Source organism: Rhamphochromis sp. 'chilingali' (genome assembly GCF_963969265.1).
Source record: "Rhamphochromis sp. 'chilingali' genome assembly, chromosome: 10".
NCBI classification, from domain to species: Eukaryota; Metazoa; Chordata; class Actinopteri; order Cichliformes; family Cichlidae; genus Rhamphochromis; species Rhamphochromis sp. 'chilingali'.
Window position 1 is genome coordinate 36,744,121 of NC_137937.1, and position 16,684 is coordinate 36,760,804.

The 16,684-nt window shown below is 41.6% G+C and overlaps 1 protein-coding gene across 1 annotated transcript in view; it reads left to right on the forward strand.

The window, feature by feature from the left end:
* Positions 1 to 16,684, forward strand: part of unc13ba (unc-13 homolog Ba (C. elegans)) — a 194,544-nt gene that overhangs the window by 74,188 nt on the left and 103,672 nt on the right. Inside the window, exons 10-11 of the mRNA XM_080894442.1 lie at positions 4,403 to 4,690; positions 5,212 to 5,299. Coding sequence (XP_080750568.1) covers positions 4,403 to 4,690; positions 5,212 to 5,299 — 376 coding nt within the window. The remainder of the gene's footprint in view (positions 1 to 4,402; positions 4,691 to 5,211; positions 5,300 to 16,684) is intronic.

A 16,684-nucleotide genomic window follows, 5' to 3' on the forward strand; every position in this document is an offset into this window, starting at 1 on the left:
GCCCACCTGGGCCAACTGTTACACCACCAAGACCCAGCAGTTCAGAGATAACAGGAAAAGGACTGTTTTTGATGTTTGGTGGACAAAGCCAACAAGCATCAGAAGCACAATTACCAGTTTCTAAACCACCTGAATCAGAAGGTTTCAAAGTTTCCTCTGTGTTTTCACTTGGTGGGAGTTCTGATAGTAACAAATCTAAAACTGGGTTTGGTCTTTTTGGGATGTCTTTCTTGGAGGAAACCAAACCCGAACAAGAAACAACTGCTTTTGTAAAGGAAGAGATTGTTTCAGAACTAGTCAAACCTCCAGACACAAAGGATAACTTGGAAGAAGGAAAGAATGACCACGTTGAGAAGATAAAAAGTGTCTCTCCAGAGCCTCTTTCTGTATCATCAGATAAGGAGGAAATTGCCTCAGAACAAGTGAAACCTCAAGGCACAAAGGATGACTCAGAACAAGAAAGGAGCGACTGTGTTGAGAACAAAAAAATTATATCCCCAGAGCTTCTTTCTACATCGTCAATTCAGATGGAATCTCAAATAGAACAGGCATGCCAAGATGTCAAAGACTCAACTGCAGACATCGATCAAAATGTTACGAAAATGTCTGTTCCCTCGACAGATCGAGATATAGAAAATAAAACCACAATACAACAGAAATTGCCCTTTGATGAAAACGCATCAGACACGGTTAAAGCTTCCACTGTGGACACTCATGTCACGACTTCTAAAGAGACACTTGTGGAGGCTGAAAAACAAGTTTGTCAGGCAGAGTCGGAAACGGAAAAAGAAAATAAAGAGATAAAAGACAGCGTAGATGTTGAGAGAAAATTTGCAGAATCAGAACTTGATAGCTTGAAAGACGAAAGTAAGTCCACAGGTGACGAAGCAGAGACAGCTGATATCAAAAGTCTTTCAGAGAAAAATGACACTATGCAAATGGCATTGCAAGTTTCTAGTGAGTCTACCGACAAGAACCCAAGTTCAAATAAAGTTGAAGATAAGGCTGTTACTAATGCAGAGCTAGCAATTTCAGAGATTGAAAAACCAAGTGAGGAGCTACTGAAGGTTGCTGATGAAGATGAAACTAGTGTTACAGGTATAGAAAAAGCATCTGAGGAGGCTTTGAAAGTTGCTGCAGAAAAAAAGACAGTAGTTGCAGATGTAGAAAAGCTAACTGAAGAGCCTTTGAAAGTTGACAGCTTTGAACAAAAAGCTGTTCTGGAAATAGAAGAATCAACTGAGCACACTTCAGAAGATGCTAGTGAAGAAAATACAGTAAAGGCAGTTATAGAAAAATTAACTAGTGAGCTGGAAAAAGTTGCTGATGAACAAAAGGTAATGACAGATGAGGAAAAATCCACTGAACATACTAATGTAGTTGATTCTGTGGTACAAAAACCAGAAACCGTTACTGCAGAGTCTGTAGTTACTGCAGTTTCAGATTCTGAAAAAGCTGTCCAAGAAGACTCAAAAATCGCATCTAGTGAGACAATAAAAGAAATAACTGAGGCAGAATTAGAGCATGCTATTACAGAACCTGGAGATAAAGTCTATGAAAGTACACCTTTGGCAGACTTTAAAGTCACATCTGGTGAGACAATGAAGGAACTAACTGAGGCAGAATTAGAGCATGCTACTACAGAACCTGCAGAAAAGGTATCTGAAAGTTCACCTTTGGCAGGAGTGGCCTCTTCAACAAATGAAGAAAAAACCATTGGTACCAACTCAATTCCACCTCTTGCTCCTTCAACTCCTCCACCACAACAACAACCTAGGCCGGGTATGACCAGGCCTCTTGGTCCACAAGTCCAAAGAATGGGAGTACCAAGAATGGGTGGGCCGCGAATGGGAGCACCACGAATGAGTGGGCCAAGAATGGCTGGTCCAAGACAGCCAGGGCCACAAAAGCCACCTGAACCAGCTCCATTTTCTGGGTTTATGTCTATGTTCTCTGCCCCAAATACACAAAGTAAATCACCAACTGTTGGTGGATTTTTTTCAAGTTCAGCTGCCTCACTTTTTGGTTCATCACCTGCGCCTCGTCAGCCACCACCACAACCGCAACAGCAACAACAGAAAAGCTCATTTTTTGGCCTTCCAAGTAGTATTGCTTCAGAATCTCTTACAAGTGACTTACTTGGTATGTTCAAAGGTCCCGAGACAACAAAACCTGAGGAAACTCAACAGTCTGGTACACAGTGTAGACCTGATGAGCTTTCTGCTAGTGTGACAGACTGTGCAATCACTGAAAAATCAGAGATACCTTTATCTGAAGATGGACATGTCAAGAGCACAGAATCTGAACTTCCTGAAAAAGGTTTGGTGGAGGAGACGGAACAAAAAGAAACGGAAGCAGAAGGAAATTCTCTCACTGAATCTATTATTCAAACTACTGAGAAACAATCAGGGGATGATGAACATGTAGAGCATTCTGAGGGGCCAGTTACTGCAGTGTCTGACAAAACAGCACCACCCACAGCTCCAGAAAACAAGGGCATCTTTGAAATTCCAGGTCTCACTGCCCCAAAATTAGGCTTTTTGTCTGTAGCTGCTGAAGGTACATCATCGATTGGATCCCTTTTCTCCACCTCAACATCTCCAGCCACTGCTTCAAAGGCACCTCAGACACAACAAACTGATGGTGGTCTATTTTCTGGTTTTAAAAGCCTTTCAGCTGGTATTTTCCATGATGAAAAGTCAACTGGAAAGGAGGAAGCATCTGTTTCATCTGTGTTCGGCATGAAACTTACCTCAATGTTTGGTAACTCTGACTCTCCCAGACCTGAATCCACCCCTCCTGTGGTCAGCGTAGAGCCTCAGTCTGAAACTCCAAAACCTACTGAATTTGAGGATCCAGAACCTGATAAACCTTCCCCAGGTTCTGGAGAAACTGAAAGTGAAGATGGCAGTGATACAGAAGGACCAACAGAAACTTCAAAAACAGGAAGCTGTGACAGCTTAGCACAGTCACCTCTGTCTGGTGTTCCTTCGCACTCTGTTTCCCAAATAGAAAGTTTGGATACACCTCAGTTAATGGTCACCCCATGTGAGTTAGATAAGAGTGAAGTAAACGCACCTGATGTCGTGCATGCAGAACTGGAAATGGATCAACCAAAGGAACAGTTAACGAAGGAAGCTATGAAAAGGCTAGTGCAATGTACATGATAAATGGCATTCTTCATTTATCATGCTAGCATAGATAAATGTACAGTCCTTTTCCCGCTTTTCTTTTCCCATTTTCCCCCCTTTTCCCTAATTAGTTTTCATTAGGACACTCCAGTCCCATTCTCATTCTGCAACTCTTGTATGGCTCCATAGCCATACATGGAAACCAGTTACCAGATATCTGACATGATCGAGGCACAGGAAATGATAACATGTTTAGAAAGTGCTAACCATCAAGTGTAAATGTACTGCAGCTATTTTGTGCTTACACCACCTCAGTAATAGCTTTTGTGACAGTGATGGAAGCAAAATGAATGACGAAACCGGCGGCTCTTATTTATTACCTTTCCACTGGTGAGGTGGTTAAAAAGCCCCTCCTTCCTCTGTCCCCTGCAGTTCTCTGAATTATTTCCAAGCCTTAGCCAATTTGTTTATATGAATCAAACTGATAGATTTATCATGGCATTACAGCGTACACCGTAGAGGCAGGCTGGACTCTGGAATAAAAGGAGCAAGGAGAAGTGGTTTGGCCCACACCCAACAGAAAGTAAATCGTGCAAGTTAAAGCACAGAGCCAGGAGTCTCAGTCTTCCAGCCCCTGAGTCGATGACTTATGAGATTTATCAGTTTTATCCCTATTACTTAAACAGGTTAACTTTTTCTTTACTAACATGCCAACATTGCTTTAAACTTGCACATGCTCTTAAAAGTTGTGCACAATTTTTAACAAGTGGTGGTGTCAGAAAAGATAGCAACATGCAGAACAAGGAGAAGCAGACTGCAAAATTAGTAAAAATGACACATCAACCAAAAATGCACGAAGTTTCCAGTGATGGCAGATAGTCACATAGTCATGACCATCAACTTTGCAATCCTGGTGGAACCTCTCTTGACCTGACTATTACAGAAATGTATTTAATGAACTTATCTTCCTGAACCCTCTTAGTTTTCCTTGTTGTGTGTGATATTCTTTGTGATATGATAAAGAGTGTCCTTTGACCCTTATATTCCCCTTTGATCCTTTAATGTTTCATTCCAAAATCATGTCTGCCATTGCAAACTGAACTTTTTTTTCAGTATTAAAGCAAATAAAATGTCCACAATCAATCAGTTCCTTACTACCATTTTGTAAATTGCAGATTTCCATATTGATTTTGGAATAAAACCTGCACATTTATACTATTTTTCTGTCTAAATCACCTCCGTATTCTAAATTGTGATGTTGCTGTCTACAGCCCTCCAGACAGCAGCCACTTTGATTCGTCAGGCAACCTCAGCCCAGTCAGCTCTCAGCTGAGCTCTGAGCCTGAAGAGCGCCGACATGTAGAGTCCTGCCACCCCAGTAAGCCTCGCCCTCCTCTCCAAAACCAGCCGTCCAACTGGAACAAGGAAGAAGAGGACGATGCTGAAAAGGACGTGCATGCACTGCCAGAGCCTGGTTCTAAGAAAGATTTAAAGGACTCTTCAGACATCCTTCCTAAACCAACCTTGGACAACTGCGATAACAAGAGTCAGACAAATGGGTATGTGGGTCTTGCATTGTCATTTTTAAAAATATTCAAAGTAATTGAGCTGGTAATCCTAACCAAAATATCCATCACTGTACACAGCATTTAGTTTGTGAGATACCAGTAGGAATTATTGGCTTTTAGTAACAAAGTAGTGACGACAACCTACCCAATAAATACTTGTTGAAAAGAAGACTTTTCCAGAGGCAAACCCTAACCCTTTACAGCTATGACTTTTCTAGATGTCCTTTCATCTTTCAGACAGCCAATATATCTGGCAACATTGTCTTCAATGAGTTTTGCTGGATGGGATTGCTGGATCTGTATTAAGACTACATAGTGTCCAAAACGATGCTCAAACTGGGCTAAATTGAGACCAGTTCAGCCAGAATAAAAACAGCCAAATTTTCAGGGATTATTTTTAAACTAAATATATGACTGGCTGACCAGATTTAGCCAAGAAGACATTTAATTTTATGTTGATTGATTTCGGTCTTGTCTATGTGTCCAAAAGCTGATCTCTTCTTGGTCCTCAGTCTCTTCGTAGATGGCCCTCCACCCTGCTCTCCGTCCAAAGTTCGCTGGCTGAAAGCCTACAACAAAGTGAGAGTGAAACTTCACGAGGTAGGAAGACTCTTTCTCCTGTCTCTTTACGCTGCTCTTACACACTCACTACAAAAACATATTGCATGCCTTGCATACATTTTAGAATCAGTTCATTGTATTTAGTAGCGGTTCAACCCTAGAGAGCACAAGAAATACAAAACAGCCAAATCCCAAACACAGATACAGACACATTGACATTTCCTGTTCCCCCCTCTCTCTCTCTCCACTTTCCTTCATGTAATGATGCTTTCTCTCCCTCTTTACTGCTCTGGGTTGGTTGAGTTTCAAGTCATGCCACAGCAATTTGCACCAATTTTGCGCTCCTTAAGGATTTCTGCTTTGATCTGGGAAACTCCTTTTCTTCACTGGCTTCTTCAAATCTAGCTATCACTTCTGCTGTTGCAGAAAGGTTTTAGTTCCAAGATATGGTACTGCAAGTTAAAAAGATTCATTATTATAGTACCAAACACCTGAGGGTGGTTTGCGGTCGACTGGGGTCTGAGTACTGCAAATGTCATTTCTGGCCTGTTTGTCATTTTGCCTCAAATCACTGTATGCTAAGAAGTACATTTTAGGCTGTGTAGAGACATAAACCCTGGAGAATATAACTGCAGCAATAAAATCTATTTTTGAATAAAGCAACTAATAGGGAATATAGTTTTGTACATATCAAATCAGACTTTAGACTAAGGACGACATTGTAGCCTCGTAATTTTTCTGCAAGTACACACACACACACAGAAAATATTTTTATCACAGGCATAGGCTTAATTAGTATGATATATTTCTAGTTTATGTTCACTATAAGAAATGCTTTAACTTGTGAAAATGAATGTATTGTAATTACATTTTCCTTGCATTTAATTTCTAACTAAGTGTCTTTTAGTTCTACTGCACATCGGGTGACTTTGTTAGATTAGTTAGAAAAGTTAGTTATTACCAGTGATTCTCATAATAACTCAGGTAAATTAAACATAAGTTGGAAACAGCTGTTGTCTAAACACTCTGAGCTTTTGCTTTGTAATATTCATATTGTTTTCACTTTGTGACCTAAAAGCATGTGAACACAGTGAATGTGGCTGCTTTACAATGACAATTTGACTATTTTTATTTATAGATTACATGAAAAATCAATGTAGTTAAAACATACATAGAAAACAACCTGCTTAGATTTAGAAAGCCCATGTTGCTCCGATGCATCCATCAGTGTATGAATGTGCGTGCATGGTAGATAGAAAGCACTTGCATAGAAAGGTGCTTGTATGAATGGGTCTGAATGGTTGAATGAGGCAAGTTATGGAAAGTGCTTTGAGTGCTCAGAGTAGAATCGCGCTATATAGGAACCAGTCTGTTTACCATTCACTTACCAGTTAATGAAGCCTGAAAATTTGATGAGCACCTGAAGTGATAATCATCTCAATTTGTTTGCGTTTGCATTCATGCTTTAAGCTGCTCTCTACGTCCTGCAACCTCTAGTATGTAATGAGAGAATCCGTGAGGCTGTGTGATCTTAATAAATTGGTTGATCGGGCAGCAAGACTAAATAAACGTTAACACAGTCCATATATCATTAAGTGCTCTACAATAGGAAGAGTGCAAAATATGAACAATGGTATCAGGAAATATATGGCTGAGATGAAGATGTGTCCTACCCTACAGAAGGCTGTGGTCCATGGATATGCCCCCCTGCCCCAGCAACAAACCAGTCATACTGAACAATGTTACAGGCAGTGTAAGACTGCCCTTCAGACCCCTTCATGTTTGTCACACATATTCAGGGTTCTTTTCCATTTCTGGTGCTGGCAATACCAGTCAAGCTCCAAGGTGCTGGGCAGTGAACACGGGGCTAACTACATGACATCAGGCCCCCTTCTTGGACTACCTGTGCCACTACCAGTAGTGACACTGACCCTCAAAACTAGTGAAAAACAGACAGAAAAGATGAGAAGGGGAAAAATGTCCACCTGCAAAATCATTTCTGTTCTGGGAGTTGTCTCATCGTTGCCCCTCTACTGCTGGTGTTGTTAATTTAATAAAAACAGATCAACACTTCCCTCTGCTACTTGCTCAGATCAACGTCCCACAAATGTATTTGATTTGTTGTTATACTCTCAGACGTGTTAAAAAGTGTTCCTGTAATTTTTTTGACAGTATAGCAATCAGTCCATTGTCCCTCCTTTATACTAATGAATAAATGCATGTTCTATATACGTGTGGACTCTACAGCACAGTCTTAACCCTAACAGTTAGTTTGTGGTGTCCATAGTTTTGTCCCTAGATGGGAAATAAGTATCTACACTCACAAACAGTCACATCTGAGATCTGCTTTTGTGTTCATTGTTCTTTGGGTTATTTCACATTCTCATTTCTGATTTGTTTCTTGGGCCTCTTAAATGCCACAAGCTTAGTTCACTTTGGCTTAATGCGGGGGTGCGAGTGGGTTCACGGCCCCGTGCTGAGAGGAGAGCCCTTGAGCAAAACACAGAATCCCAGTTAACTTACTGACCTACCTGGCAGGAGGCTGACAGAAGTGAGAAGTTTCCATCAGGAGCCATTAAGTTTATGTTAAATTATCTCATCTCCCATCTGTGACTCTGTCTCCTTAAACAATAAAGCTCATCAGCGCTCGTTCATGAATCAAATCTGTCTTTTGACGGCACTTCTTAGGAGGTAAATTTGGGACCTTACACAAAGTGGCTGCTTTGTTAAGTGAGTTCAGTGCGACATTGAACTATTACAACTACAGGTGCGTGTTTACTTGGAATTAGTGGTTCTAGTTGGCATTGAAAGTTAAAGAGCCATTGAAAATGTCAGAAAAAGAACAAGAAATGGTTCATGGTTCCATTTAGTTCTTCGTTTAGTGCCCCGCTGCATGAATTTCTCTTTGAACTGACATGTTTGTGGCTCACAGTCACCTCGAGTGCTTTCTATCTGAAGAAACCTTCAATTTGTCCTCATAGATTAGAGGTCCTTTGCCACTTTTGTAATATTTCTTTGAATCATGGGTTTGTTTTAGTCTTCCCCCCCCCTTTTTTCCTCTCTTCACCTTCTTCTGATGCCAGCAGCAGACATTTTAGTCATAACTAGTTTTTAAATTCCATTGTTATGTTTCTTATCTTATGAATTTAGATTAATAACCCACCTAGTGCCAGTTTTAAACTAGATTCAGCTAGCATGGGAATGACACCCTACAATATTATATTAGGTTTAATGTGGAGGTTGTTACTGTCACAGGGTTTCAATGAGACATTATTGCAGAGGTTACTGAATAGGTTAAATTCAGTTTTATTCATATATATTCATACTCTTAGTTTGCAATAACATCAGTCAACTGTGGGTACTTTAGACTCTGAGGCAAAAACTTAAAAATATCACAGGGAGAAATCCAACAACACCTGACAATACTGGAGAGAACTAATTCCCTTTTAACATGAGGACACCTCCAACAGAGCCACATTCAGGGAGGGCAGCCATCTGTCTCCATGGCTGAAGTGAGGGAAACGCAAACAAAGTAACGAAGAAACAAACTAAATATGTGCACATTGGAGCAGGTCGCTGCAGAACAGGAGCATACAGAACAGGAGCCGGGAGACTCAGAAGGAGAGAGCACAGAGGCAAGGCACACACTACAGGAAAAAAGACAAGTTCATTTTAAATTAATATATTTGAACACACGGTTCTAAATGACCTGTGGGCTCTAAGGTTAAACTAACACATTCTCACTCCTGACGCTCGGTCAAGAATTCCTTCTCCACATATTTTAGCCTTATTGTGATTTTTCTGACTCTACACACTAACGTACTATTTTATTTTAGATAAAGGCAAAAAAGCCTTCTCAGACATATCTGTTACATGTCTTATGTCAGTGTTGACACCATCATTTCACTTTTGTCTGTGCCTGTTTCAGATGTGAAGAACTATTGAACCCTATCAGACTACCTTAGACACTGAAAAGCGTGGCGCTCAATGCATTTCAGAATGAAAGCTCACCAAGAGAATAGGTGAGCTTAGGCTGATTCCACAGGAAAGAATTCTAGTCGCTAAAGGTCCTGCCTTTCTTTCCACGTTTAGAAAGGAATCACAAATACACCTGAACTCTGAGAGGAACTTGGATAAAATGGTTGATGGGGTATTAAAGATATTAATGAACCTCTGTCATCTCGGCTTTTTGTATTTACTATAACATGAAGGATTTTAAAATCGATTTGGGATTGGCTGAAGGCTCTTCAGAGACCTAATAGAACCGAATTAGAATAGTCCAGCCTAAAGTTAACAATCCCTCAGTTGGATTAATATTTTTGTTCATAATTTTCTTCTTTCAGCATTTTAGAGATTTTAGGGCGGTTCCACGCATTTGTTTTTTTTCTGAGGTGCGACAAGTACTTAATCTATAAGTACACAAACAGTGTCAAAGCTCCAGTGGAAAAGCTTTGAAGGTATTAATATTCTCCTCCCTTTGTGAGATATATTTTTTGGGACCTGCTTTTCCAGTCGTCTGTTTCATTTGTGTTTGGTGCAAACAGAATAAAAGTTCTTAACCTCCTACTCCTTTGCTGCCTTTGCATGCCACTCCAGGACAGATCATAGAGAATAATTAGTTCATCCAGTCCCGAGCGGCTTATCAACAAGAGATCGTTTCTTTAAATGCCACCTTTGATCTTTTGCAAAACCGAGAGGAGAAAGCACATCAGATCCTTCACCTTTCGTGACCAATTACACAAGTATTGTGCTGCTAGTTGATGCTCATTAGCGTGTGTTCTTGGGAGTTCTGTTTGGAGATTAAATGTAGCTTCTAAATGTTCAGTTTTTAGCTAGAAATCCTGTTTGATATCGAAGAAAAGATTTGACGGCTGAACAAACTGCAATCAATTCTTTCACTGGTTATAGCAGCTAATAACTGTATCTCACTGTAAGGCAATATGTCAGAACACATCTATGATGTAATCTTATGCATCACAGATGTTGACCATCAAATCACCAGATATTATTGGAACTGTATTCTACATGACGAGAGGAGGAGCTGTCAGTTAGGATCATTGCTGTAAAAATACATATGTTGGTGGCACATCTCTATTCTGAGACCTCACCACTTTCACGTCCACACGTGGAAATCCAGAGGTGAGGGCATCAGTGGTACGACCCCAGAACAGACAGAGAAGACGTCAGTGACAAGAGATTTGACGTTGATTAAGTCAGAATAGGAAAGAAAAATGAGATGTTGGATGGAAATGGGATGCAAAGAGGCAGCATCAACTGTGCACAGAGCATCTTAGAAAATGAGAGTTGCCTCTGAATGCGTTGAAGGGTATTGGCTGAACCATCAGGTGCTAACGCTGAAAACAGAAATCTGCCAAAATTGTAGCCTTTTCCTAAACACTGCTAAGCTGCGTATATTTCCAGATGTAATTGCTGGTGTTAGTTCATTCGCCATGTCTCATTTTAGATACATTTACTTTATTATGTTACTCTTTGTAGTTGTGCATTGCTTGAATTTGGAGAGTACAGTGTTCCTAACTGATCGTGGGAAACTGTGCACATAGCAGAATTATGGCTGGCATTTTTCATGTTGACAGCTGCCACATTTTCTTCCGAGATGCTCTCAGTACTAAACACTTCTGTTTTCTGTCATGCACTCAAACAAAGAAGCCGGCAAAGAATTCATTTGTTATCAAATATTAATAATAAAATAGGACCCAGGTTGTGAAAATAAAGACTGCTAACCTTTGTTAGTGGAGTTGCACTCCATATTTTTACCTGCTTTGGTTCTTTGCCCCACAGTTTGGGAAATATTCAATGAAACCAACAATTTATCATCCATAAATATGTAATGGCTTCATAACACATGCAGTGGATCACTCCCTACTGACTGACTGTTGTTTGTCCCTTCTTTTCCACTGCAAAGCCCAGATAGTGACATGTCAAGGGGAAAGGTGGACATCTTTTTGACGGTTTTGACAAGTACACCATAAGGGTAGTAACAGTGCACTTCAGGTACTCATACTTATGTGTGTATGTACTGTCAGTTACAATGTTGTTATTTAAAGTGGACTTATTGTGGTTTTTTCATTTTCTGTCATAGTTAGGCGACCATCATCAATTTAAATAAGTACGTCAGTGTATGAAAAAGTCAATGCTGCAAATATTGGGATCCTGGTTTTTCTCTTTGTAAACTCTTATTATGGTGATTTCAGGTACGCAGCTCTGGCAGGTAGGCCTCACCGACCTGCTGTTCAAGCCTTATGTTTACAAGGGGCAGCCAATCAGAAGGGAGTTAGAAGAATAAAAAGTATAATACATCCTTTTAAATTCAGTTTGTAAAGCTGACTTTTCCAACAACACTTACTCCACCCATCCATCTTCATCAGGAAGCAACTTATCCACACTGATGTAAAACTTAATTGAGATATAGTTATATATTATAGTCATTTATTATCATTTGTACTTAGTGTGTGTAGTCTCAGATTAGAAATCTGTATCTCTGAAGATATCTGCAGGACACTGGACAGCAGTTATGCCATTAAGGACAAAAATAGTATTTTATCACTCTCGCAAGCATTGTAGCATGGCAACAATGTCGCATTTCTATGGAAACACAACCTTCCAACACTTGTTTATGATTAGGATGAATTTCTGCATGATGAAATAAATCAAGTTGAGCTTTTTTCAGCTCTTTGTTGACTTTATGACTCACGCCGGAACACAAACTGTCCATTAAAATTGTTAATCTGATTTTATTGATGATCTGGGAAAAATATGATCACAAGCGGATGTTTTCAACAGCATTATGCTGCACTCAGTACGTAATGAGTAGGGACAACATGCAAGATTAATATTCGGTTCTTTTTCTACAGAATCAAGTCGCCAGACAGCCAGCAGTATGTGCTGCAGCTCTGTATGTCAGAGAATCTCTAGTGTCAGATGCATCGACTGTAAATGCTTTTGCTGCATCGGTTTTGTTATGTATATTTTATTTCTGTCCAGGAAAATTTGATCATAAAGTCTTCATTTTTTTGTAACAACTAGTAAACAAGAACCCAGGTTTGAGTAAAAGCTAAAACCAGCAGACTTGCAGGGAAAACATAAAGCCGGAACAAAGGCTTTTTCTCATTATGTCACACGTCCTCTTGCCGTTGACCTTGAAATCAATTTCATTGCACCATCTTGAAGAATGTTTCAATTTTTAAAATGCATCCAGAGGAGAGGGGACCAAGGAGAGAGGAGGTTTGCCAGGAGTGCTGTGGTCGAGGTTTAACAAGGGTTTTTATCCTCGACGTAAAAATGTGACCTGCTGTACAGTTGAATGATACAAACCACGACAGGGAGGAGGCGCCACAAATATGTGTTAATAAATTGTTTATGTGATAAAATTAAGCTGTAGGCAGTAACAAAGCAGAGGGCAGATGATGCTGCTTTGTTCATGTTTAACCACTTTAAAACAATCTGACACAGACTTTCATCAATATGCAAAAAACTGATATAAAATATCAATATTTGTGGCTGCAGATGCATAATGCAATATATATATATATATATATATATATATATATATATATATATATATATATATATATATATATATATATATATAGATAGATAGATAGATAAAAAAAACACCCAGCACGCCCCTGCGGGCGGTTTATCCTTCAAGCTCGGGTCCTCTACCAGAGGCCTGGGAGCTTGAGGGTCCTGCGCAGTATCTTAGCTGTTCCCAGGACTGCGCTCTTCTGGACAGAGATCTCCGATGTTGTTCCCGGGATCTGCTGGAGCCACTCGCCTAGCTTGGGAGTCACCGCACCTAGTGCTCCGATTACCACGGGGACCACCGTTACCTTCACCCTCCACATCCTCTCGAGCTCTTCTCTGAGCCCTTGGTATTTCTCCAGCTTCTCGTGTTCCTTCTTCCTGATATTGCTGTCATTGGGAACCGCTACATCGATCACTACGGCCGTCTTCTTCTGTTTGTCTACCACCACTATGTCCGGTTGGTTAGCCACCACCATTTTGTCCGTCTGTATCTGGAAGTCCCACAGGATCTTAGCTCGGTCATTCTCCACCACCCTTGGGGGCATCTCCCATTTTGACCTCGGGACTTCTAGGTTATACTCGGCACAGATGTTCCTGTACACTATGCCGGCCACTTGGTTATGGCGTTCCATGTATGCCTTGCCTGCTAGCACATCTTGCACCCTGCTGTTATGTGCTGGATTGTCTCTGGGGCATCTTTACACAGCCTGCACCTGGGGTCTTGCCTGGTGTGATAGACCCCAGCCTCTATGGATCTTGTACTCAGAGCTTGTTCTTGTGCTGCCATGATTAGTGCCTCTGTGCTGTCTTTCAGTCCAGCTTTGTCCAGCCACTGGTAGGATTTCTGGATATCAGCCACCTCCTCTATCTGCCGGTGGTACATACCGTGCAGGGGCCTGTCCTTCCATGATGGTTCCTCGTCTCCCTCCTCTTTCTTGGGTTTCTGCTGCCTGAGGTATTCACTGAGCACTCGGTCAGTTGGGGCCATCTTCCCAATGTATTCTTGGATGTTCCTTGTCTCATCCTGGACTGTGGTGCTGACACTCACCAGTCCCCGGCCCCCTTCCTTCCGCTTAGCGTACAGCCTCAGGGTGCTGGACTTGGGGTGAAACCCTCCATGCATGGTCAGGAGCTTTCTTGTCTTTATGTCAGTGGCTTCTATCTCCTCCTTTGGCCAGCCTATTACCCCAGCAGGGTACCTGATCACGGGCAGGGCGTATGTGTTGATGGCCCGGATCTTGTTCTTACCATTCAGCTGACTCCTCAGGACTTGCCTGACCCTCTGCAGGTACTTGGTGGTTGCAGCCTTTCTAGCGGCCTCTTCATGGTTCCCATTTGCCTGCGGGATCCCCAGGTACTTGTAACTGTCCTCTATGTCTGCAATGTTGCCTTCTGGTAGTTCAATCCCCTCAGTTCTGACTACCTTCCCTCTCTTTGTTACCATCCGACTACACTTCTCCAGTCCGAACGACATTCCAATGTCATTGCTGTATAGCCTGGTAGTGTGGATCAGTGAATCGATGTCTCGTTCACTCTTGGCATACAGCTTGATGTCATCCATGTACAGGAGGTGGCTGACAACTGCTCCGTTCCGTAGTCGGTATCCGTAGCCAGTCTTGTTAATGATCTCACTGAGGGGGTTCAGGCCTATGCAGAACAGCAGTGGGGACAGAGCATCTCCTTGGTAGATCCCGCACTTGATGGTGACTTGTGCTATGGGCTTGGAGTTGGCCTCTAGTGTTGTACGCCACATCCCCATTGAGTTCCTGATGAAGGCTCTTAGGGTCCCATTGATCTTGTACAATTCTAGGCATTCCAGTATCCAGCTGTGGGGCATTGAGTCATAGGCCTTCTTGTAATCAATCCAGGCAGTGCACAGGTTGGTCAGTCTGGTCTTGCAGTCTCGGCTGATTGTTCTGTCTACCAGTAGCTGGTGTTTTGCACCTCTGGTATTCTTGCCAATTCCTTTCTGTGTCCCGCTCATGTATTGACCCATGTGCCTGTTCATCTTAGCCGATATGATGCCTGACAGGAGCTTCCATGTAGTACTGAGGCAGGTTATTGGTCGGTAGTTGGAGGGGACCGGTCCCTTCTTGGGGTCCTTGGGGATCAGGACCGTCCGGCCTTCGGTTAGCCATTCCGGGTGTCTCTCGTTAACTAGCAGCTGGTTCATTTGTGCTGCCAGACGCTCGTGGAGTGCAGTCAGCTTCTTCAGCCAGTAGGCGTGAACCATGTCGGGCCCTGGTGCTGTCCAACTCTTCATACTGGAGACCTTTTCTTGGATATCTGCCACTGTGATGGTTACTGGACCCTGTTCAGGGAGGTCGCTGTGGTCAGCCCTCAGATCCTCTAGCCACTGAGCATTGCCGTTATGGGTTGCATCCTTCTCCCATATGCTCTTCCAGTATTGCTCCGTCTCCAGCCTTGGTGGTGCTGTTCTCTTATTGTTCCCTTGCCACTGAGAGTACACCTTTGCTGGTTCTGTGGAGAACAGCTGGTTTATTCTCCTGCCTTCTATCTCTCTGGTGTACCTCCTCAAGCGGCTGGCCAAGGCTGTGAGTCTTTGCTTGGCAGTTTCCAAGGCCTCAGGTATGGACAGCTTGCTGTATTTCTTATATATATATATATATATATATATATATATATATATATATATAGATAGATATAGATAGATAGATAGATAGATAGAGACAGAAGTATTTATAGTATTTAAAACAATACCACTGATACATTATTCACATGTGACGCCTCATTGACTGCAGTTAAGGAAACGTCTTTGCATCTACGGCTTTTTTCTATTGGCATATTTCATACTTTGCTGCGATGAACCACATGACATTTTGGCAGAACAATCTGAGTAACAGAACAACTAACATGTAACTGCTGGTGAATATCAGAGGGGAACATGCTTCCCAGTACAGTTAAGTGTAGCTGTGAATTGTCATGTTGGGGAAAACTGAGCTCAGACTCGCCTTCAGCAAACACAAACATTTGGATACATTTTAACTTAACGAAGGAAGATCTTCATCTTAATCATGTAATATGCAGTTTAAGGGATGGCACCAAAGTCTGGCATGCTAAATAATTATACTGCATTAAAAATAAAAGCGTTGCCGAGACGAAGATTATATATTTATGTAACTTCTATAACTATAAAGTCAAATAGTGGCTTTTCTCTTTTCTTTTTGTTTTTTTCTCTCTTCAATTTAAGGAGACGATTAGGAGTCTTTTCATGCCCGTCACTTTTCTCCTGCCACGTTTGATCAGCTCTGTGGATTGGTGTTGATGGATGTGGCTCCAGCTGTATGTTGCACACAGACTGTCGTCGGGAGAAAGATGACAGTGCTGTGATTCACTGGGATGCTTCAAACAGCACTGTGCTCCTGCTTATCTGATCAGAACCTCTTGTTAAGCCTATTTTGTTAGTTTAGTTTTTTAAGTGTTATTTTTGTCTGTCAGACAAAATTATATGACACAACTGTGTCTTCATGTATGCAGATGTCACAGCAGCAGAGTTTACAGGTCATGGATCTTTGACGGTGTTTGCTGTTTTTACCTGAATTTAACAGTTTATTAGACGAAAGCGGTAAAGTTTGGGGAACTAAAACATATGCAACAAATTCTAATCTCTGGGTGAAAAATATTGTCGTTTCCTCCTATAAAGCTGCCATCAGCAGAGATTTATACAAGATGCCCTTTGTTGCCTGTGCCGTGATGAACCAGTCGTGGCAATATTGTATGCCAAGAGATAATTGGCCTGCAGTTTATGTCTGGTGTGGAAGCTTGTTTCACTTTATCTCATAATTATAATTTTCCCTTGCAGTGCAGGGTCGGGCCTGAAAAACTAGGGTTAGTTTGGAGAAAAGACCATGGTTTAAG